The 24,695-nt window shown below is 42.1% G+C and overlaps 1 protein-coding gene across 2 annotated transcripts; it reads left to right on the top strand.

The window, feature by feature from the left end:
• Nucleotides 1-519: 519 nt before the first annotated feature.
• Nucleotides 520-21,613, top strand: LOC138145079 (C-type lectin domain family 4 member F-like). Of its 2 annotated transcripts, XM_069066712.1 has the most exons (6): nt 520-641; nt 14,150-14,260; nt 14,824-14,970; nt 16,376-16,527; nt 19,940-20,055; nt 21,402-21,613. In XM_069066712.1, the coding sequence occupies exons 1-6, from the start codon at nt 581-583 to the stop codon at nt 21,547-21,549; spliced, it is 735 nt and encodes a 244-aa protein (XP_068922813.1). In that variant the 5' UTR covers nt 520-580; the 3' UTR covers nt 21,550-21,613. The 2 variants fall into 2 exon arrangements, with proteins under 2 accessions (XP_068922813.1, XP_068922822.1); XM_069066721.1 differs by lacking the exon at nt 14,824-14,970.
• The last annotated feature ends 3,082 nt before the right edge of the window (nt 21,614-24,695 follow it).

The following is a 24,695-nucleotide window of genomic DNA, read 5'->3' as shown; positions in this document are numbered from 1 at the left end:
TGAGTGAGTGATCCTTTTAGAACATGCAAAGCTTGGAAGACAGGAATCTCATGTAAATGATGGTATAAGCCATTATCATAAATTATTACTTTATTGGGAATATCCAAACCCTTGATGGAGAACCTGACTAAAGGATTAAAAGGAAGATTGGTAGCTCAGGCTGAGAACACCACCTGTCCCTTACTCAGAGACTGCTCTCCCAGAAGCTGGTACAGCCCCACCCTCACAGGTTCAAGTGCAGGGCTTTTCCTTTCTCATGTGCCTTTCTAACTCTATCGTGTCCAGAGGAAATGCCACATATCTGCCAGCCTGATAGCAGCATATAAACGGCAGTTATGGCTTCTCATATCCAGTCTTGCCAGATGTTTTGAAATAGTGCCTTTTTCTTTCAGATTTGATTTGATGCTTACCGGATGCCCACAAGCCTACAGATAAACATGCATATTTACACACATCCTCTTTGGTGAGAGTATTTTTAGGCAAGCCAAAGCACCAACTTCCCCCCTCCCTTTTTTTTCCTTCTAAGCTTTGAGGGCTTAAAAGTCTAAAGTTTGCATCTGGCACCGTGCAAGTGAGGACCATGGACACTGAGAACATCTATATGAACATTCATGTAAGAAAACCACCCCCAAAGTCACTGGGTGAGTATGGGCATCCCCAGATTTTATTCTTTCTCTTTGCTCTAATTCCTAGGCAAATCTTGAGCTACATTTTACTATTCAGACTAAAGTTCCATCTCCTGAGCTCTCACCCAAGGCTCTTCAGACACAAAGCAGGAGGATGAGAAGAGCAGGAACAAAGGTCGATGTTTTATTGACTTTCCAGTCTACCCCCAGTGCCTCGTGTGGGCATGGCTACCCTGTGCTGGACTAACAAACAAGATGGGGGAGATACACTGAGAGAAATTCTGGATAAATGAGACCCAGGCAGATCAGACTGACATTAAGTAAAAATTAATTTTGTGTCTGTATTCCCACCACCTAGCATACTGCCTTATTTATATATATATATAGTAGGCACTTAATAAATGCTCATCACCTTAAAGGGAATTTGAAGTATAAATACCTTCTTGTCAATGACAAGGTTAGGTTAGAAAATAAAGGTAGGGAGGAAGGGAATAAGCATTTATACAGCACCTCCTATGTGCCAAGCACTGTGCTAAGAACTTTGTGCAATTATTATCTCATCTGATCCTGACAACAACCTTCCGAGGTAGGTACTGCTATTGTCCCCATTTTACAGTTGAGTAAACTGAGGTAAAAAAGGTTCATTGACTTGTACAGGGTCACACAGCTAAGAAGTATCTGAGGCTGGATTTGTGTTCAGGTTTTCTTGCTCTGCCCAGTGAACCACCAGCTGCTTCAAATGACTTAAAGGATTATGGTAGAATATCTCAAGTTCTTGAAGGGCACCAAGCCTAGAGCAGGAGTTCTTAACCTTCATTGTATCCTGGACCTTTTGGGCAATCTGGTGAAGTCTGCCCAGTCTTCAATTATTTATAAATAATAATAAATAAATGATTTCTAATTTATTTATAAATAATTGAAGGAAATATTAAATTTTGGTTAGATATTAGTGAAATTCATCCAAGTTCATGGGCCCCCCTGAAATCTCTCCAAGGACCCCTTTGAGGTCTGTGGACCCCAAGCAAAGAACCCTCAGTGAGTAGCTTAATGCCCAGCCTTATGCTGGATAATTTCAAAGGTTTACCATGCGTTGGTTCCAGGGTAAGGGACTACCCCCCAAAAGAGGCAGGACTGCCTCTGTACAAGTTGGTAAGGATTGGAGGGCAACAGTTGGTTTGCCTGAAGGGAAGGAGAGAAGAAGAGGTGTGCAAAGCGGGGAGATGACCAGTCATCTATCTCCCCCTCCCACATTTCTGCTCCTTCACCCTGTCTCTTCTTCTATTTATTTTGGTCCACTAAAAAGTAGTGGTGTGTGTCAGCTAGTGGATCAAAGTGAGCTAGCACTAGACTGTTAGGATGATGTGAGTTCAAATCCTACCTCATCATATAATGTCTGTAGTACTGACCATACAAGGTGGTCCTGACAATCTAAGGAGATTATATGCTTTAAGAACTATTTAAATGATGGTTGTTAGTATCCTCACCTAGCTTTAGAGCACCAGGTTTAGAGTCTGAAGGAATCCTAGAAGTTCTTTAATCCAAGTCCCACCCCACCCTTTATTTTTTTAATTTTTCAAAAATCAGGTATTTTTAAATAATGCTTTCCCCATTAAGCAGTTTTTAAAACAATATTTTATTTTCTCCCAATTACATGTAAAAACAAATTTTGACATTTATTGTGGGATTTTTTAAGTTTTTAGTTCCAAATTCTATCCCTCACTCCCCTCCTCCCTCCCTGAGACAATAAGCAATTTGGTATAGGTTATATGTACACAATCATGTAAAACATTTCCATTTTAGTCATTTTGTGTAAGATGAGGGGGGAAAGAAAGAAAGAAAGAAAGAAAGAAAGAAAGAAAGAAAGAAAGAAAGAAAGAAAGAGAGAGAGAAAGAAAAAGGAAGGAAGGAAGGAAGGAAGGGAGAGGGAGGGAGGGAGGAAAGAAGGAAGGAAGGAAGGAAGGAAGGAAGGAAGGAAGGAAGGAAGGAAGGAAGGGAGGGAGGGAGGAAGGAAAGAAGGGAGAGAGGGAGGGAGGAAGGAAGGGAGGGAGGAAGGAAGGAATGGAGGAAGGAAGGAACGAAGAAGGAAGAAACAAATGAACGAATGAATGAAGAAAAAAGAAAGAGAGAAAAATAGTATACTTCAATCTGTATTTTATACAACATCACTCTGGAGTAAGCAATCTCAAAAAAAAATTCCCAGTACATATCTACATGACTTAAGAACACAAATTCTTACATTGGCCATGTCCAAAAATGTACATTTTTTTCTACATTTTAAATTCATCACCTCCCTGTCAGAAAGTTAAGTGACATGTTTGGTTTTTACTCTTTCACACTTGTGATTTATCATTGAATTGATCAATGTTCTAAAGTCCTTCAAAGGTGTTTTTCCTTTATATGCTTATCATTATATAAACTCTTCTCCTGGTTCTTCTCACTTTACCCTGCCTCAGTTCATAAAGATCTTCCTGGGTCATCTCCAATTGTCCTGATCTATATCTGGCCATTGGACCCATATGGCTCTGGAGGAGAAAGTGAGGCTGGTGATTTTGCATAGCCCTCCCTCACTTAAATCCAATTCAATTGCAAGTCATGGCATCATCTTCCTGATACAATGATCCTTTTAGAGAATGAAGGACAAACCACAAAAAGGTCTTCCCAATATCCTTTGAAATTGTTCATTGCATTATTTTATATGGCATAGTCTGGGGATTCTGAACCTATTTGGCTCTTCTCAGAATCATGTCTTCTTGATTGCTTATAATTAAAGGAAATGCTTAACAGTTAGATTAATTTTTCTGAATCAAATTCATAGATTCCTTGAAATCTATCCATGAAGCAGCTGGGTTAAATACCCCTGATCTAGTCCCAAACTCTCACTTTACAGATAGAGACCTTGAGACCTACAGAGGTGAAATGCCTTGTTCTGGCATCTCATGGTTTAACATGCAGCATGGCTAAGATTCAAACCCAAGTCATTGGAATGGAAATCCTGGGTTCTTTCTACTTCCCTCTTGGTCCCTCCCCTTCCTTCTCTTCTCAATGGCTGCAAGAGCCTTGCTTTCACCCAAACCACACTAAAACAGGCTTTCCTGTTTCACTCACCAACATAAGTTTCATGTATATTATACATTCTTTATGCATGCAGTGCATTAGAATTCCAATTTTTTTTTCACATCCCTTCCAGTACTTATCATTTTTCCTTTCTGTCCTCTTAGCAAATCTGATAGGTGTGAGGTGATACCTCAGAGTAGTTTTAACTTGCATTTCTCTCATCAATAATGATTTAGATATTTTTATGACTATAAATAGCTTTGATTTCTCCATTTGAAAACTGCCTGTTTATATTCTTTGACCATTTATAAATTGGGGAATGGCTTATAATCATAAATTTGAATCAGTTCTCTCTATATATTTCTGCCATACTGTTTTCCAGCTTTCCCAGCAGTTTTTTGTCAAATGGTGGGTTCTCATCCCAAAAACTGCTGTCTTTCGGTTTACCAAGTACTAGATTACTATGGTCATTTACTACTAAGTTTTATGTACTGAATCTATTCCACTGATCCACCACTCTATTTCTTAGCCAGTACCAGATAATCTCAATGATTGCTGCTTTATAATAGAGATCTGATACAGCTAGGCGACCTCCCTTCACATGTGTTTTCATTAATTCCCTTAATAGTCTTTTTGTTTGTTTGTTTGGAGGGGCAATTGGTTAAGTGACTTGCCCAAGGTCACATGGCTAGTTAGTTTTGTGTGTGTTAAGTGTCTGAGGCTGGATTTGAACTCAGGTCCTCCTGACTCCAGGGCCGGTGCTCTATTCACAGCACCATCTAGCCACCCCACCCCCCCTTAATATTCTTGACATTTTGTTCTTCCAGAGGAATTATATGTGATTTTTTTCTAGCTCTATAAAATAATTCTTGGTAGTTTGATTGTTATGGCATCGAATAAGAAATTAAGTTTATGTCGTCTTTACTATATTGGCTTGGTCTACCCATGAGCAATTAATATTTTTCCTGTTGTTTAGATCTGACCTTATTTTTGTGAAAAGTGCTTTGTAATTGTATTCATGTAGTTCCTGGGTTTGTCTTTGTAGGTAGACTCCCAAATATGCTATACCATCTACAGTTATTTTAAATGGAATTTACCTATTTCTTGCTTCTGGGCTTTGTTGCTAATATATAGAAATGTTGATGATTGATGTGTGTTTATTTTATATCCTGAAAGTTTCCTAAAGTTTTTCATTATCTTAAGTAGTTTTTTAGTTGATTCTCTAGGATTTTCTAAGTATACCATCATATCATCTGCTTAGAGTGGTAGTTTTGTTTCCTCATTGCCTATTCTAATTTCTTCGATTTCTTTTTCTTCCCTTATTGCTATAGATAATATTTATTGGTTGGTTGGTTGGTTGTTGTCCTTCATTCTCGAAGAGGAACAAGATGAACACTTATATGAACAATAAACTTATATGAACAAGTATAGAACACTATACTGGAGTCAAGTTTCAATGTGCCCCACTGTGGCTGATCAGATCAATATGGGCTCAGAATGCTCTAAGCACAGGTTGGGCACAAATAGTCTGTGTGAACATTTGGGGTGGATTCTTTAAATTTGTGCTACCTGTGTTTCCTTTGAGCTGTTTCAATTCTGTTTCACTTGCTTTGCTCAGAGAGCACATCACCTTCTCTGATGTGAGCATGCCATGCTGGGCAGTTTTGTGCCAGTGTCTCCCATATCACACAATCAATTCCATAGTTCTTAAGAGAGACCTTGAGGGTGTCCTTGTTTCACTTCTTCTGTTAGCTTTTCATTTGAATAACATGACCAGTCGATCAGAGTTGCGCTCTCTGAAGTAGAGTTTGGATGTTTGGCAGTTTAGTTGAAGTACGGACTTCAGTGTTTGGTACCTTATCCTTGTGATAAGGTGATCTTCAGAATCTTCCTGAGATGGTTCAAATGGAAGAGATTCCATTTCCTGGCATGGTGCTGGTAGAATGTCCAGGTTTCATGGGCATACAACAGTGAGGTCAGCACAAGGGCTCTGCAGAACTTCAGTTTGGTAGTCAATTTAATACCTCTTCTCTCCCATACTTTCCTTCGGAGATTCCCAAACTGAGCTAGCTTTGGCAATGCATGAGTCAAACTACTTTAACTTTATCTGAGATCATGATTACTATCACTGCCTTTGTAACATTAATTCTACTGCCCTTTATTTAATCTTTCTGTGTATCTCTCATTTTAAAAACATTTCCTGAAAGCAATATGTTGTTGAATTCAAATTTTTAATCTGCTATACATTTCTGTTTTATGGGTAAATTTGTCCCATTCACATTCTAAGTTACAATTACTTGTTGTGTATTGTCCTCCTTATTTTTCCACACTATCCTTCTTACCCTATTTACCCTATCCCTCCTTACTCCTTTGTGAATCCTCCCATCATACTCAAATCAGCCCAAACCTTTCTTTCAAACTACCCAAATGATGATGAGATTCTTAAGAGTACTGCTAATATTTTCGCATAAACAAAGTAAACAATGTGTCTTTATTGAGTCCCTTGTAATTGGTCTTTAATGTTTACCTTGGGGCGGCCAGGTAGCACAGCGAGTAAGAGCACCGGCTCCAGTGTTGAGAAGACCTGGAGATCGAATCCTGGGCTCAGACACTTAGCACCCACCCAGAAACACCTGGCCGTGTAACCTTGAGCAAGTTACTTAACCCCTATTGCTTAGGGGTGGCCAGGTGGCTCAGTGAGTAAGAGCACTGGCTGCAGTGTGGATCAAATCCGGCCTCAGATACTCAGCACCACACCCAGAAATAACTGGCCGTGTAACCTTGAGCAAGTTACTTAACCCCAATTGCTTTTTAAAAAAAAAGTTTACCTTATATTTCTCCTAGATTTTGTATGTCAAATTTTCCCTTAAGTTCCAGGGTTTTTGTCACAAAAACATGAAAGTTTTTCAGTTCATTAAATAGCCATTTTTTTTTTCATTCAGGATTATGCTTAACTTTGTTAGGTAAATTACCCTTGGTCATAACCCCAGCTCTTTTGCTGTATGGAAGTACAGTTCTTCAATGCAGTAGCTGCTAGATCTTGTGTAAACTTTATGGTAGCTCCAAGATATTTAAATTGGGTTTGTTTGTTTTTTTTTATTTTTGCTTCCAATATTTTCTCCTTAACCTGGGAGCTTTGAAGCTTGGTTACGATATTCCTGTACATTTTCCTCCTGGAGTCTCTTTCAGGTGGTGATCAGTAGATATTTTTTTTTTTCTGTTTCAGCTTTGCCTTTTTGTTCTAGAACTTCAGGGCAATTTTCCTTGATAATTTCTTGTAATGTTGTATCAAGTTTCTTTTTTATCATAATTTTCAGGTAGTCTGCCTACTCTTACATTATTTCTCCTCAATCTCTTCTCTAAATCAGTTATTTTTCTGATGAGATGTTTCACTTTCTCTCTATTTTTTCATACTTTTGATTTTTTTTTATTATTTCTTAGTGTTTTAGAATGTCATTAGTCTCCCCTTGCTCAATTCTAGTTTTCAAGGAATTATTTTCTTCCTTAAGTTTTTTTATTCTCTATTTCAAATTGATTGGCTTTCTTTTCATAATTTCCTTGAATTGTTCTTATTTTTTCTATTTTTTAATCTCTCTTATTTGATTTTTAAAGTCCCTTTTAAGTTCTTCCAAGAACTCTTTTTGGGCTTCTCTCAATGAAAGAGAAGTGGATTTTTAGCTCCATTATCTTCCTCTGGATATGAACCCATATCTTCTCTATATTCATGGTAACTATCTATGGTTGGTTCTTTCTCCTTGGCTAACTCATTTCATTTATTGTTGTTTTTTTAATTGTTTTATTTTGTTTTTAGCAGCTATTAGTGTAATCAAGGTGTAGTCCTGAGGCATGGGGAATGATTCCCCAAGTCTCAGTTCCTTCTTACTGTTATTTTCTGAGATCTATGCTGGGCCCCAACCTTGGAATCTTCACTCCTAAATCATGACTAGGGCCCCTAGCCACACTGTGCCACAAATGATCTTAACCCCTGCGGTCCCTCTGGTGGCTGCCAACTACAGCTGTTCTCTGTGCTCCAGAAATGAAACCAGGGACTCTGATCTCCTGCAAGTGCCCACAGCCAACAGGGATCCCACCCCTCACTGCACTCACCAGATGTGTGCTCCTTTTCCCTGAAGCCACATCCCAGGACACATCTGGTTAGCACTGCTGTCCTTGATGTCCCTCAACAGTGGAAGGTCCTTCAGTCTTCTCCTATTTAACCTTCAGACGGCCACACTATCTGAAAAGTGAAAGTTTCTGAGGCTAAGGATGGTTCTCAACCCAGCTGCTCTCAGGGTTTGTCATTTGTTGAGTCTGCAGAGTTGGCCTGGGAGTATTTGCCCTTCATTGAAGCTGAACCTCTCTCTGCCTCTGGAGGTCAGGTCTTTCCTGGAGTCCTCTCAAATTGTCTTAGGAGGACAACTGCTTTACCCCTTGTTTATTTCTGCAGCTCTGAGGCAATGTTCTGTCTTATTTTGTGGAGGAAATTTGGAGAGTCAAAAATTTTCTGACCTACCCTGCCATTTCTCCAGAATCTTCTCTCAACATTCATTTTTTAAAAAATTTTTGAGTTTTTAATTTCTCCTTCCCTCCCTTCTCTGACCCCTCCCTAAAATATCAAGTAATTTGATAAAGGCTGAACATGTTCAGTCATGCAAAACATTGTCTCCATACTAGTCATGTCATGAAAGAAAACACAGACTAAAAAAATAAAGTAGGAAAAAAAGCATGCTTCAGTCTGCACTCAGGCCCCACCAGTTCCTTCTCTGGAGGCAGATAGCATTTTTCACCAGGGTCCTTTGGGATTGCCTTGGGTCACTGTGCTGCTGAGAAGAGCTAAGTCATTCACAGTTCTTCGTCATGCAACAATGCTGCTCATCTGTACAATGTTCTCCTGGCTCTGCTCACTTCACTCTGCACCAGTTCATATAGCTAAGTCTTAACAAATATCACTGTCCAGGCTCTTACCAACAAGAATGATCTCTGCTTCTTTGTTGCTACTGTCTTGGAGAGATAAAGGTCCTAAGCTTGGAAGGCTGGTTTAACATAACATGAATGTGGATGAAATGGCCTACAGAGGCCATTCCCTGGAGAAGGCCCAGGTCATCACTACCCAATGTTACATCAGCCATTCCTTCCATTTAACTTAGAATTTAATATGGAAGAGAGAGAAGAAAACATTGACTATAGAGAATCCTTGTTTTCATCACATTCCCTCACAATTTGTTTTGGTCAAGCCTCTGATTTCATTGTCCTGAGGTTCTCTGGGTAAGAAAATCTCCTCTACCAATACCGATCACCATGGGTTCTGTCTGCAACTTAGTCTTAGGGAGTTTCCTGGGGGCACTGAGAGGTGATGGTACTTGTGCCAGTATGTGTCAGAAGTGGGATTTGAACCAAGGTCTTCCCAATTCCATGGCCAGCTATGCTCCCCCCCCCCCCACTACAGGATGAAGCAGGGAAGCAAAAGTCACAGAATCACAGAATGGGAAGGTTGGTTAGAAGGAGTCTCAGCTTTGTTAAATCTAACCCATACATGAAAGAAACTCTAACATAAGCAATGAAGAATGATCCAGTCTCTCCTCTCTAGAAGGAGAGCCTATGATGTATGAGGAAGGCTTTCTCTACATCAAGCCTTTTTGCACCTTCCCTTCATTGCCTTCTGGAGCCAAAAAGAACAAATTTAAACCCTTCTTTAAATCATAGCACATCAAATACTTGAATGCATCTTTTATGTCTCCCCCTCATATCTCTCTTCTCACCCAGCCTTACATTCTCCAAGTTAAATATGTCCTATAACTTCCAAATGACCTGTGGTGATAGAACCAAAACTACTAGGATTTTGTGGAGGAGCAAAGTTCAAAGAATCACAGAATTAGAGTCACAAGGGGCAATCTAATAGAGGTCATCTAGTCCAACATTCTTTTTTTTACAAGTGAGGACACTGAGGCACTAAGCTTAAATGACTTGTCTAGAGTCACATAGGTGATATGTGAACCAAGTCTTCCTGACTCTGTTGGGTCTTCCTGGCTTCTGTCAACAGAAGATTTTACATTTGATCCTGTAGGTAATAGGGAGCCACTAGAGTTTATCAAGTGAAGGCCACACCTGTACTTTAGGGAGATAACTTTAGCAGCTGAAGGGGGAGACTTGAGGCAGCAACACCAGTTAAGAGGCTATCACAACAGACCAGTTAAGATGAGAGTCTAAATTAGGGGGGTGGTTGGATGAGTAGAGAGTACAGGGTGTTGTAGCAGATATTGAGGAGATAGAAACAATGAGATGACGAGTCATCTGATGCTTATCATCTCTGAGAGTTACCTGAGGTATGGTGAAGCTTCCCTAGGGCCACACAACTAATATGTGTCAGAGGCAAGAGTTGGACTCAGATCTTCCTACCTTCAAGGATAGCTTTCGATTCCCTATGTCATGCTACCTGGCTACATTTACATTATGACCTCTCAAATAATATGACTATGATTTTGTAAAAGTGGCACTATCACAATGCCTGGCTTTTTCTTTTGTTTCATTCTTAACTTAACCACTTAAAAAAAGACTATTTCCACATACAGAGAACACAGAAAGAAAATTCTCTATGAATTATGAATCTCTAATTTATTTTAAGACACTATGTAAAAATTCTATATGTTACTTTCAAAATGGTCCTGCTTGGATGTTTTTCCTTCTAAGTTGCCTTCTGGTCTCTCCTGTGCATTTAAAAGATGTTTCAATGTCCCTCCTTTGTGGGGAGGGAGTTCACCATTAATAACCTTTTTCCTTTGGTGCCATCAGTTAAAAACTATGCCAACAAAAGAAAAAATTGTAATAAATAATACAATCAATCAAGATGAATCTACACAGTAGAAACATAAGTGTGAGTGTTTCTTTCTGCATCTTGTGTCCATTGCCTCTGTCAGAAAGTAGGTACCATACTTTATCATGGGTTTTCCATAGATACAGTTATTCATTATATTGATCAGACTTGTCTACTGTCTCCATTTTTTTTTAACATTGTACACAGTAACAGAAATATTATATAATGATCTACTATGAATAACTTAGAGCTATTCTTAGCAATACAATGATCTAAGACAATTCTGAAGGACTTAGGACGAAAGGTGCTGTCCATCTCTAGAGAAAGAAGTGATAGGTCCTGAATACAAACTGAAGATACTTTATCCATACTTTATTTTGGGAGGGGTTTTTGTCTGTGTTTTCTCTCACAACATGACTTCCATATTAATGTGTTTTGCGTGCCTACACATGTATAACCTATGTGAAAGTGCTTGTCTTCTCAGTGGGCAAAGAGGAGGGAAAGAGAATTTGGAACTCAAAATTTGAAAAAAAATGTTAAAAATTGTTCTTACGTGTAACTGAGGGGAAAATAAAATATTAAATTTAAACTTCTCAAATTTTTTAGGATGTTGCTAACCTTGTATAAATCACCCTCCAGGTTCTGCTCATTTCAGTCTGCATCAGTTCATACTACCTAGGATACTTCAACATCATATTTTCATTTCTCAATTAATATCCCATTCCATTCATATACCACATGTTGTTCAGTTATTCCCTGATTGTCTAAGAGGCAACATACATCAATCACCTGGTCAGATTCTCATCTTCCCCTCCTTTCACCAGTTTGTTTTGTTCCTGACTCTTTTTTCCATTTCAGATAAGGTTCATTTAATGCCCCCTCCTCCATCCCTTCCTCCATGTTTTTGTATGAGAAATAACAAATTCTATCCCTCTTCTTGTTTTCTACACTTGTGTGTTCCCTGTTCCTTCTCTTTCATTTGATCCTCGCAATAACCCTGGGTACTAGGTGCTGTTAATATTACCATTTTACAGGTGAGGAGACTGAGGCTGAACTTGCCAAGGTCACCCAGATAGTAAGTGTCTAAGGTCAGATTTGAGCTCAGGTCTCACTAACTCCAAGTACAGCACGCGATTCACTGCAGCACTCCCTAGTTTTCAAGCAGCCCATTTCTTGGATAATGTTTATTTATTTCTCTTTTCGATGATATTTTCTTTGCTTTTTTTTTGAGTTCCAAATTTCTTTCCTCCAGAGCTTTTATTTTATTGTGTGTGTGTGTGTGTGTGTGTTGCTTCATTTCTTCTAGATATTCATGTAGTCTTTGTGAAAAATCTATTTTTTTCTTGGAGTCTCTGCCTGTGGTTCTTAGGGAGCTCCTCTTTCTTTGGGGGGATCTCTACATCTACAGTAATTTTTGAAACTGGTCAGCATTTGCTTCAAATTATTAATTTCTCCAGCTTTACTTCTTGAATCAGGCTTTGTTCTAGAGCTAGACTCTGCTGTCTTCTGAAATTTCGGCAGTGGCTGGCCCTGCTTGGTTTGACCTGGTATGAGCACAAGCAAGGTGGGATTTTTTTTTTTTTTAGAGTTCAGTTTCCCAGGCTCAGGCTAAATTGTAAACATCTGAAAGATCAGTCTCCCTCGAACCCTGGTAATTCACAACTGTGCTGAGTCACTTACATTTCCTTCTGGCTCTAAGCCTATTAGACGAAAGTGTACATATATATTCTGAGGTGAGATATTGCCTTGGGGCTCACTTGTATGAAGAATGCTTTGCCTGAGAACTCCTGATTTCCCCAAGGAGAATCTGGGTAGTCATTGTTAAGGGGCACCCCAGTTTTGTGAACCCAGACATCAGAACACTGGACTGATAGAAAGTAAGATTGTTAAGCCCTTTGAATACAGTCTGGGGTTTAGTGAGACTGGGATAGTTGTCTGTTATTTCCCAATTATTGTATTATTTTGCTGTGACCAGGGCCCAGACGGGAGTGACCCCTCCCTATGTAAGGCTGGGAGAGGACAAGCTGCCCTGGAGTTAAGGTGGTGTGGGCCAGAGACAGAGAAGCTGGCGGCAGAAGCTCCTAGAGTCTGCTGTGCCTGGACTCAGGCAGGAACAGGGAGAGCTTGGAATGCGGCAGTCCCTTCCCCCATGAGGTGAGGCATGCAGCCTGAGCAGAGAGTTTCCTGCCTCCAGACCCCAGTAGGAGCTGGGAGTGGTCAGCCCATAGACCTACAGGAGAAGGAGCCACAGGGCTCAGGACTTGGCCCCAAGTCAAGATGAAAATTTTGCTGTAACAAGGAAGGAGCAGTGAGCATGTTTTCCTGCTACGTCCCCTGGCATTGTTTGGCACCCAGGGGAAGAGTTGTCTATGGTGGGGCAGCATAAGTGCCATAGCCCCTGGGGACCCACCCTGTTGGCTTTGTAGCCCAGCTGCCCCTCAGGACTTGGAAGCTGGGGCTGGAGCCCAGTTTGGACTCTTGGCTCATTAGAGCAAGTGTCCATTTGAGAGTACCATGTGGGAGCCTGCAAGAGCAGCATGGGGAGGGCAAACCCCCAAGAGGACTTTCCTTGGACACTCTTTGGATAGAGGGATTGTAACCTACTGTGATCTAGGGGTGGAGGGTGTTGTGTTCTCTGCTACCCCTGGGGATGTGTCGTATCAAGGGGAGAAGCTGGCCCGGGATCCCCAATTGTATAAACAAGTATTTTGGAGCAGTACCTGAGTGAAGAGGAGCTGGTTGCTCACTCCCCAAAGATTCTGGCCACCCCAAAGGATGTATACAGTGGGGAAGGGGGTATGATAATTATGTTGTATACTTTTCTGTCTGCTTTAGGTCTTGTGGAACTCTGGTAATAAGTTGTTATGTTGTTATGAATTGTGAATGCTTTAGTTTCTTGGATCAAGGTTTAGTTTTGAATAAATAGAGCACTCATTATACCTTGCAATTAGACCCTTATTCACAGCAGCAGCCCTCAAGTGGTCTGTGTGGATTGGCCTTACACCTGGTCACCTGTACTGACCTACACCTCCTGGCATTAACCTCCCCCCACTTGATCCTTGAGGTTCAGAGAGCTGAATCTTTGGTGTCTTCAGTGTCCCCTCAGGACACAGTGTTAGAGACCTCGCAGCCCCCAGACCTGAGTTGTCCAGTGCTACAGAATGGAGCCACATGCTGGGAGCTGTCCGTTGCTACTCCCCAGAATTCTGAGGGTCCTCACTCAGGGGCTTCCTCACCACCCTGGGACATTCTCAATCTGTTCTTGCTCCTTCTTGGGTGGAAAGCCTTATGGGCTCTGCATGTTCTTGATCCATCTTGCTATGCATGTCCCTAACCTATCTCTGGTCCAGTTGGGAGGCTACCATGTGGTGGTTATAGAACTAGCTTTGCTGGGGGACCCTCTCCTATTGGAGAGAGACCAAGAAAGAGTAAGGTATCATGGGAAGATAAAAAGGACAAGGTTAAAAGAAGAGGGAACAGAAAACAGACTTGGAAAGCTGATTAAAAACTCTTGGTCTCCCTTCACTCTTCTCTGAATCCATAAAGGGACAGCCAGAGATCCAGTCAAGTTCCAGCAGGGACAAAGAACCTTCTCTGACTTTGGAAGCTTTTTTCCCAGGGCCTCTCATGGACTCTTTCCTTTCCTCCCCAAATGCAGAGCCAAAGGCACAGACACAACCAGTCTACAAGAATCTCAAGATCCTTTATGCAGTCCTCATACTCTTTGGTCTGATGCTGGTGGCTTCCCTGACAGCGACGATTATTCTGTGTAAGTCCCCAGAGGGGTCTGGGCTCCAAACCTCTGTTTCTGGTCAGACAGGAAGAAAGCAAAGTCCAAGAGGAAGCACCTGAGCAGTGATGCCTCCAAATGACTGAAAAGGATCTAGGATACTTTTTTCCCCAAAAGAAGTATTTGGGGTTTTTTCTGTTTTCAGAACATTAGAGGTTACTGTCATTTCTGTGATAGTACACAATCACTGTTACAGTCTTGTGAAATGGAAAGACAGCTGGATTTAGTCAGAAACTCCAGATTCAAATCCAGATTCTGCTATGTATTACTTATGTGATTTTAGGTAAATCATTTAACACCCCCCTCCCTGGTCTCAGTTTCCTTTTCTGTAAAATCAGGGGGTTGTGCTCTAGATTACTTCTGAGGGCCCTTTCAGATCTGAATCTGTGTTTCTATGTTCCCATGCTCATCAACAACCCGGCCAATGAGCCCTTAGCTTGGATCCTATTCTTATCTTTCTGATTTTTCTCAGAAATTGAAAGGTGGTCTCGGGAGCCTGCCTTGCACCTCCCCCATCTCGCCTGTTTGTGTACAATGTTTAGACTCATGGGAAAACGCATGCCTATGGCTACACAAGAAACCAGTGCCTCACAGCTCCATTGATAACTCAACCATGTTGGCTATGGAAATGGAAAAAAGTTATTTGGAGAAACTCAATGCTTCCTATCAGACACTTCAATATAAATACCGTAAGTTTCATGACCATCTGTGCAAGTGAGGTCCTCTGGGGATCATGCCCTGGTCTGAAGCAGACTCTTCCTTTGGAATCTCTCTGGGAGTGGGGTATCAATCCAACAACAATACTAACAATACCTTGTCACACGAGATCATGTAGTTTTCTCCATGTCAGAGCATCTTGAGACATGTGGCACCTGGTATCATTGGGTGACCCACCTTCACCAACTTGCCAATAACATTAAGTTCTTTGTCAAAAGATCCAGCTGCCTGCCTCCTACCTGCTTTTCCCAGAGAGCTTGTCTATTCATATGTGTGTCTTTCTCTGGAACTACCGAACCTCCCCCAGCAAAGGGGCCCATCTAGCAGCTTGGCCTCAGGTTTATTTAGACTTCTCTTGTCTTTCCCATTTGTGACCAGTGCTGATTTTTCTTGACCACTATGAGTCTCCACCACCATCTTTTTTTTTTTTTTAATAAATCCCCATGTTAAGTGGACCTGGATATTTCCTAGGTATTTCCTTGGGATGTTGGCTCTTTGGGGAAGGACATTCAGAAAACTGGTTCTGATGCCCCCTCAGCAGTTACTGTCTAGTCAGGCTCTGATTGGCCACAATAGCCATGGCACTAAACCCTGGCTCAAACTGGGAAGGGCTCCGTCTGATGTGACCTCTGGTTTGAGAGCTTGGAGCTGCCCCTGACATTGTCCCCAAAACCAGCCACAAGTGTTTAATCTTCTTCTCAAGGGCTCTTGTTATCTGACTCTGAGATATCAAAATCCTCATAAGACTCCTGGGTTTTCAAACCCCACTTGGATACTATGGTTATACCCTTCCCTTTAGCCACATTTCTTGAAGTCACACAACCTCTGGAGACACGCGGGTCTCACTCAGGTGTGAAGAATTTCCAAAGTGGGGCGGCCAGGTAGCACAGTGAGTAAAAGCACTGGCCCCAGTGTCGGGATGACCTGGGATCGAATCCGAGCTCAGACACTTAGCACCCACCCAGAAACACCTCGCCATGTAACCTTGAGCAAGTTACTTAACCCCAATTGCTTTAAAAAAAAAAAAAGAATTCCTAAAGCTTTGTAGGTGACCTTTGCACACAGAGGAGACTGAGGGAGGAAAGTGAGTCTCCTAGGCATCCTCCCTCTTAGCTGCTTCATCAATCATCTCGTAGAGGTTCATAACGTGGGATCTGAGAACTTGTAAAAGGAAAATTTGATGGGTATATTTAGACATAATTAGTTTCCTTTGTAGCCCTATGTGTTTTACTTTGTGTATTCAAAGACATTATTCTTAAAAGAAATCCACAGGCTTCACTAGCCTGCCAAAGGAAGCCACAGCATAAAAAGATTCAGAACCTCTGGGTTGGAGGGATCTGCAGCCTTTTCACATGTTGTCTCTCCCCAATTATCAAGGGATAGTCCTCACACTCGTCCGCAAAGGCTGGAAGCTGCATGGTGGAAATATCTACTATTTTTCCAGTGAAAAAAAGTCCTGGGAAGAGGCTCAGCAGTCCTGTGTGTCTGAGAACTCCAACCTGACCTCAGTGACCTCAGAGGAAGAACAGGTCTGTGTTATGCATGCGCGAACACACAGGTGCACACATGAGCGCACACATATGCACACCCACCCACACACATGCATGCGCACACGCGCGCACATGTGCACATGCACACATGCATGCACACACAAGCAATACATATGTACACACCCACATGCACACACGCACACACAGACACCCCACAAATAACAGGCCATGGGAGAGAAAGAGGAGAAGACAGGAGATGGGAGCAAAATGTTCTTTCACACTAAAGACCCAATAAAGGAAGTGAGGGGATTCGGAGTGTGGTGGATGAAAGATGAGATCACTGAGGTAACAAAGATTTGATCTTCCAACCATATCGATTTATAAAGCAATGCATGCCAATTGCCTGACAAATCAGGACCAGGCCCCTTCCTCAGCTTAGGATTGTACCCCAGATACTGGGGGAAACAGACTTTTGTGCACTAAAAACAATTAATCAAAGAAAGTCAATTAATTAAAAGAAAACAATGCAACACTAGGTAGTCTGATTTCTAATTGGAGGAAAGATTAGGGATTTTTCAAGTTGGGAGGGGGAGAGTAAACAGATGCAATTCCCTGAATTCAGGGGGGAAAAAGGTGTCCCACTTCCCCCCAAGTGTCTATAAAAAAATCAAAGGAACGTGGAAACAATGATTGTTCAAATAAGACAAATGGGTTGCTTGAGCCGTACACTGGTGAGAAAACTCCTCGCATCGGTTTTGGATCTGATCAAGTTTCTGGTCAGTATGCTGGAGGTCTTTGGTTAAGGGTCGCTAAGCGGCAGATAGAGGTGGTCTGGTTGCCCAGCCCTGGAGGGTTGGGTCCAAACAATATAATAAGGTTTTCTCCCAATTCCCACAACGGAATAAACTTTTCTCACAAGACAGATTTGGACTAGACCCATAATTAATAGAAAGGGAACTGAGCTAGGTCCAGAATTGAGTCACAAGACAGTCAGTGGGATTCTCTCAATTCCCACAATGAACCACTTGTCTTAAATCCCTCAGTCCCTTCCAGGTATGAAACAGAATCCAACCCTGGTCCTGTGGAATCCAGAACCCTGGAGGAGGGGGGAGTTGAATTGAGCTCACACTTTGACAATAATACCCCTGTGATGGTGGTTCTTATCCTAGAGTGCCTGACTTTGTTGCCCAAACACATCCTCAGTCACTTCCTAGCTGTGTGAACCTGGACAATTGACTTTACCTCTCTCTCAGGGTTATTATGAGGATCAAACAAGGTAACATTTTCAAAGTACTTTGAAAACCTTAAAATGTGACTGATGTTAGTGATTAAAACTATATTTCAGTAGAATTGGTTTCCTTTGCAGTCCGATGTATTTATTTTGTGGATTTACAAACATTATTCTGAGACAGTCCAGAGGCTTCAGTACTGGGGATAAGCAGACTGATATAGTGACTTTCATTATTTATATAATATCAGACTGTGTGGGGATAAGCTCGGAGACACAAGGGCTGTTCATCCTTCACTTACAAAGAGGACTGATAACATCACAAGTGATGTCTGGATTTGCACATGAACTGGATTTAAGTGAGGCAAAGCTTCTCAGTCCTCAGCCTCACTGTCTCTTCCCGAGTCACTGAAGTCCAGCATCAGGACAAAAGTCAAGGCAAAAAAGGAAAAACTCTCTGCCCTTAGGAGGTTACATTCTATTGGGAGAGTCAACATGTATACACATGAGTCTGTGTGCAGGAGGCCCCAGCGGCAACTTGGAAGATCAAAAAGTGATGGATACATGCAGGAAATGGTATTGGAGCTGAGCTTTGAGGGAAAATGGATTCATAGCATTGAGAGAATATCAATGTATAATAGCCAGTTATCACATGACTGTGAGCTCACCTCTCTTCTAGACCCAGTCCGCCAGTTAAAGGATTGATCTGGACCCAAGAGTTCTAGCAAACTCTAGGGGTTCAAAAAGGGCAACCCCACTCACACTGCTATTCCCAGGGTAGATGTCCTGGTTAACAGCTACCTCAAATTCAAAGTACTCTGTAGGTCTCCTCCTAAAACTATTATACTTATGCTTTAATAGAATTAGAGTTAGCTCAAAATAGCTAAAGGGGCACAGTAGAGTGAGTGCTGAGCCTAGAGTCAGGAAAACCTGAGATCTAATCTGGGCTAAAGTCACTTAACCCTGTTTGCCTCAGTTTCTTCATCTATAAAATAACCTGGAGAAGGGAATGTAAACCATCACAGTATCTTTACCAAGAAAACCCCAGATAGAGTCAGAAAGGGTCAGATATGGCTGGAAATCACTGAACAACAATAAAACATTTATAGAAATGGCTTAGTAGGAAAAGTAATCACAAGATATCATGCCAATAAAGCTAGGGTTTGCTCCCTCACAAAGGCCCCCAGGATGAGCTAGGGGGAGTGTTTGCACATAGAGGACATAAGTAGAAAATCACACCCATGGGGAGCATGTGTGAGGAGGAGAGGTTCCCACCTCTGGGGAAGGATTTCAGGGCTAAGGACAACGTGGGGCCTCTAGTCTCTTTCAGATACTGTTCAGCTAAACACTGATTGGTTGCTCTAATGCCCGCCCCCTCTGCAGGGACCTTGATCCACACCAGGCCACTAGTTTGGGTCAACTAATTCAAACTCAAGACTTGAGTGAAAGTCTCTTGATCTAAATTCAGTGATTTTCTGTTATTCCACCCAGATGCACAGGACAATCTCGTGCAAGAAATGAAGAATCAAGCATGCTTAGCCTACAGAAAAAAAGATGGGGAAGTAAAGAGGGTGACTTTTGAGGTGGAAGAGGAGACAAGGTTTTTTTCTGTATTGCTCCCAAAGGCAGAAATAAAACAAATGGGTTAAAGGTAGAGGGAGGCAAAGCAATATAAAGAACATTCTAGCAATCAGGATTTTTCCTAATGGGATGGACTGTTTAGAAAAGTGGCCACAAGCCATCTCCCACATAAACCCGGGGCAGGCTCTTACCTGGATGCCCACCTTCCCCAGACACTGGAAAAAGGACTCCTTCCCCAGGTGGGAGGGTGGACGAGATCTCTATGCCTTCCCAGTTTTAAGAGTCCATTAAATAGGGGCAGCCAGGTGGCTCAGCGAGTAAGAGCACCGGCTCCAGTGTCGGGATGACCTGGGGATCAAATCTGGACTCCGAGCACCACACCCAGAAATAACTGGCCGTGTAACCTTGAGCAAGTTACTTAACCCCGATTGCTTTAAAAAAAAAAAAGAGTCCATTAAATACTTGTTGACGAATGATTCCCCAAGAATCTCCCCAATCCTTTGCCAGGGCCAATCCATGATGTCTTGGAACTATCCAGTCACAAAACGCAGCTCTCACTTGGGACCACCCACAGGTATCTGTGCGCCCCTGACTTTCTGCAGGAAATGAGTAAACTATATGCAGGTGTATTTTCCTCTGCAGGCATTTCTCACCCAGACAATTACATCTAGCCACTGGATTGGCCTGACTGACAAGGGCCGTGAGGGTATCTGGCACTGGGTGGATGGGAACCACTACAATCATTCTGAGAATGAACGGTAAGTCCAACATATCATCGATTACTGATGCTTCTTTTGTACCAGCTCCAGGTGAGAGACAGAGGTAGAGACAGAGAGACACACAGACAGAGAGAGATACAGAGACAAAGACAGAGACAGAATGTGTGTATGCATCTCACATGTGGATGTTCCCCTACTTTGTACCACCCCCAATTTTCCCTTTTCCCAAGCATAAATATCAGGAAAACCAAGAGAGAAAATGGAGCCAGGGCGTTGGAAAGAAGGTTCTGGGCACCCACAGAAGCCTCGAAGCTGGGAGGGACACTGACAACTGATTATGTGAGAAAAGATACTTAAGGGCATGGAAACTTCCCTCCAATACCGCCTGAATGGAACAGCTCTCCAGGCATCATAGGAGGCAAAGATACCACTTTTAAAACAAGGCAACTAGATGCTACATCTTATAAATTCTGGCCTTGGAGTCCAAAGATCTAACTTCAAATCACTCTCCAGGCATTTACTAGCTACATGACCCTGTCCATCACCTAATCTCTTTCAGACATAGTTTCTTTATTTGTAAAAATGAATATAAGGAAATTATTAACATAATAATAAGCACTAATATTTATGGAATCCCTACTGCAGGTCAGCCACTGTGCTAAGCACTGTACAATTATTATCCCATCTGATCCTTACAACAACCCTGGAAGGGAGGGGCTGTTATTATTCTCATTTTACAGATAAGGAAACTGAGGCAAACAGGGGTTAAGTGACCAGTCCAGGGTCACAAGCTAGTACCAATGTCTAAGGTCACATTTGAACTCAGCTCTTTCTGACTTCAGGTCACCATATGGTTGCCCAGCATTATGTGTCAGGCACCATGCTGAGGGTTTTACAAATATTATCTCATTTAATTCTTATAACAGCCCCAAAGGGGAGGTGCTATTATGATCCCTATTTGTGGCTATAATAATAGCAACAGCTTTGCAAGGTGGTTTTGAGGGTCAAAAGAGATTTGTTTGTAAAGAGCTTCTCAGACCTTAGAACTCCATAAAACCCTAACCATTCAATTAGACCAAAATGGTAGAAAAAAAGGTGACATAGAGCTCACTGAGAAAGGAAATATTAGTGTAGGGACTGTAGGAGCACCTGAGGAGTCTGACCCAAAGCCTCAGGTGCATGAGGATTCTGCCCCAGGATTTCTCATCTCTAGTCAGTATTTACTCAGAAGCTCATCGCTCCTTAGCTCCCAGACATGTCCAAGGGGGATTCTGGGACTTTCTTACTTAGGGATTTTGTTCTGGAAGACCTCAGACTAGAGGGAGACCAGAGCCAATTGGGCTTAACCTCTCCTCACTGCAACAGAGTCCTCCTTGTGTTCCTAGGTTCTGGAGGGCCAATCAGCCAGACAACTGGGATGAAGGAAAGGGATCAACGGAAGATTGTGTCCATTTGTTACCTGGAAACTTGAAGTCCTGGAATGATGCAAATTGTAAATTGAGCCAACAATGGATCTGCAAGATTTCCCTGTAGAGTCACTGATTGGCTGGGGTCAGCCCTCTTCTTAATCCTTGGCAGAAGGATGGGCAAGTCAACAAATCTGTCTCCTGTGCCTCTTTCCTCCACCCTTCTCCCCTTTGTCAGTGCTCCCCTTTCCTACTCTAGAACCAGGCAGACTAGAAAGTAGCCACAGTGAGTCAGGCAAGACCCACCCAATTCATTCACTCAACAAATGGGAAAGGCACTCCACTGATTTTTGCATCTTAAAAGAGAAGCCCAAGTGGAGAGTGGTCAGCCCAAATGAAAAGCATGTAATGAGGGGCAAGATCTTACTAGACTTGACTTCAGAATGCCTGAACTCATCCCAGTTCTGCTACATACCCTCTGTGTGACCCTGGATAAGTCAATTCATCTCTCTCCTTTTTCTTAACTGCAAAATGAGAAGGTTGAAACAGACCATCTCTCAGGCCCTTTCTAATGTGAACACTGTAATTCTGTTATGTTCTTATGGTGGCATTCTAGGCTCCTCAACAGGTGAATGGGATGGTCTCTTATGGGGGAACCTGACCAAAGTCCCTCAGGCACTGAAAAATAAATTGACCCATTTAGACTCCTTAGCCCAACATTTAAAGCTTTCCAGTCTTATTTCTTCTATTTACATATGCCCTACTCTGATCAAACTGACCTTCTTCCTGTTAGCCCATCCCCTGCCTCAGGTGATCTCCCCAGTCTGGAAAGCACTCCTTGCTCATCTCTGCCTTAGGGAATCCCTGGCTCCCTCAATGATGTAGCTCAGATGCCATCTCCAAAAGGAGATTCCCCCTTCTCCCCACCCTACAAGGTGCTGGCAATGTCTCCCCCTTGAGATTCTGTTGTGTTTATTTCATATATATGTATACATGTATACACACATTCACATACTATATGTATATGGTACATATGCACATGTACAACATAGTATATACAAATACCACACATATCTATCGCATACACATATACATATATACTACACATATAAGTATCTACTACATAGTATATGTTTATATAGAGTATATATAATATATGATGTGTATATTGCATGTACAAATAGCATATCTGGTATGTGTATATAGCACATGTATGTGTATGCACACATATGTGCATATGTACAAGCATGCATGTTTATGTATGTGGGCATGTATTGTCCTTACTTTGCATGCATATCTACCCCGATAGCTTGCTGTTATAGTATAGAGCAATGGGTTCAAAATCAGAGAGCCTAGGTTCAAATCCTACCTCAGACACTCCCCAACTAGGTGACACTAGGCAAGCTGACTTAACCTCTGGCTGCCCTAGTTTCCTCATCTGTAAAATGGGGGTGGTCATAATAGCACCCACCTCACAGGGTTGTTGTGGGGATCAGGTGCCTAATAAATGGAAGATCCAAGCCCCTCAGAGACTCTCCTTCATCTGTGTCTCCAACATCAGAGAAGATGGTAGCACAGGACTCTAGACAAAATCCAAGGCTGAATTAGAGGGCAAACAGTCATAGTATGTGTCCCCAACCTTAAGGATGACATGGGATTGGGGAGAGGGATGGATGGGGATAGCTGGGGATAGCTGGGGCCAGGACATCAGGTTCTGGGAAAACAAAAAAGGTCCTTTTCGAGATCCACAGCCCTCTGCTCCCCTCCACACACCTTCATGCCTTGATGTTCCTCTGGGAAGTTCTAGACCCATCACCCCTTTCATTATTGAGGTCCTTTATTTTTCTTTCAGTACTCCATGACAATATGGCCCCATCCTCTAACAATAAAAACATTTGTGTGAATCTGGAGACTTGGACAGTGCCTGTGTGATGGTTGGAAATGAACATACCAGGGTAATGATAGCACTTTCCTTCTCTCTTTCCTGCCTTCCCTTTCCTTCACAACCATCTAAGGTACCTGGATATTTCATGGTTCCATGCCCCACAGGATACTTCTTATGGAAATGCTTTCCTATCTCAGGTAGTGATTGATTAACAAAGAGTGTGCATCTAGTGGACCCACTGGGCCTCCAGGTCAGCTGGTTCAGCTAGCACTTCTGCACAATCTATCCAAAAAAATGGTTACGAGTTTCCTTCTGTTACCACAGTGTATCCTGAGATCTATTCCAGTTCTCTGGCCTAATTGCACAGGCTTCTATGCCCCAAAGTAAGGGTTCCTGAGCTTGATGTAGCCTGGTATAATCCTCAGGAACTTTGGGGTCCAGTGTGGGTCCTCTAAAGGCCAAATGGGGACTAACTTGCATGCACCAACTTGTTTGCTGTGAGAGTAAAATACAATAAATGCAAACTGAGGCGTGTTTTCTCTAAGCAAAGTAACAGTTTATAAAGTGAGTCAGACTGGGCCCCTTCAAACAAGTCAGTGACTGCAATGAGAAGGAAAAAACAAACAAACGTCTTTATTGAGATGCAGGAAAAGGAGTTCTGGGTGGTGAAGCGGTTAGCTACAGCTGGGGAAGGTGTAGATGGCCATGCCCATCTTTGACAATTAAGCAACGTGAATTTATGGGATTCAACTGTCTCTTGTAATCTCGACTAGAAAATCAGAAGCACCTAGATCAGGACACCCAGTTAGTTGTTCCTTTAGAGGAGCTCAGACTACCCCTAATTACACAAGGTTGGGCAAGGACAGAAGTTATCTTTTGGGGGGCTCCAGCTTAAGCTGGTTTTGGTTTACAGTCAACAAACAGAGATCCCTGGTTAAACTGGTCAACAAGCAGACACCCCATGGGCTACCTGTATGTGTGATAATATCATCCCCTTTCAACCAAGTTTTCAATGCTTAATCAGCCTTAGGAGAGACTTCATTCTTGAGTTTAACTGAATTATGGGGCTTGACAAAATGGAGAACAGGGTCTACTACAGAAAAGAATAAATCACTACATGATACAGCATAACTGAAATTTCCTCAGGAGTCTGGTGAAAGACCTCCAAATTATGGCCTAGGAGGAGCTGTTGAAGGAACACAGATTTCTTTTTTCTTTTCGGCTTGCCATTGTTTTGACATGTACTACAAACTCCCAGCATGCTCCCAACTGGGTTCCTCTAAACAGAGAAGTAATACAACATGAGAGTGACTTTAATTGATTGATTGATTGATGCATCCTTGCACTTTGATGTTTGATAAAAGAAAGGAGACTATAGCAGCTATTTT

The sequence above is a fragment of the Petaurus breviceps genome, unplaced genomic scaffold (assembly GCF_028583685.1).
Source record: "Petaurus breviceps papuanus isolate PSGF00001 unplaced genomic scaffold, PetGlider_PUasm1.0 139, whole genome shotgun sequence".
Taxonomy (NCBI): domain Eukaryota; kingdom Metazoa; phylum Chordata; class Mammalia; order Diprotodontia; family Petauridae; genus Petaurus; species Petaurus breviceps.
Note: the sequence above shows the minus strand (reverse complement) of the source record. Positions and strands in the feature narration are given on the sequence as shown.

Bases quoted from the DNA above. Each gene is read 5' to 3' on its own strand.
- LOC138145079 (XM_069066712.1), top strand. From the start codon at position 581: ATGGACACTGAGAACATCTATATGAACATTCATGTAAGAAAACCACCC. The intron at 642-14,149 runs GTGAGTATGGGC...CCCCAAATGCAG, and splicing joins ACCACCCCCAAAGTCACTGG to AGCCAAAGGCACAGACACAA. The intron at 14,261-14,823 runs GTAAGTCCCCAG...TACAATGTTTAG, and splicing joins GACAGCGACGATTATTCTGT to ACTCATGGGAAAACGCATGC.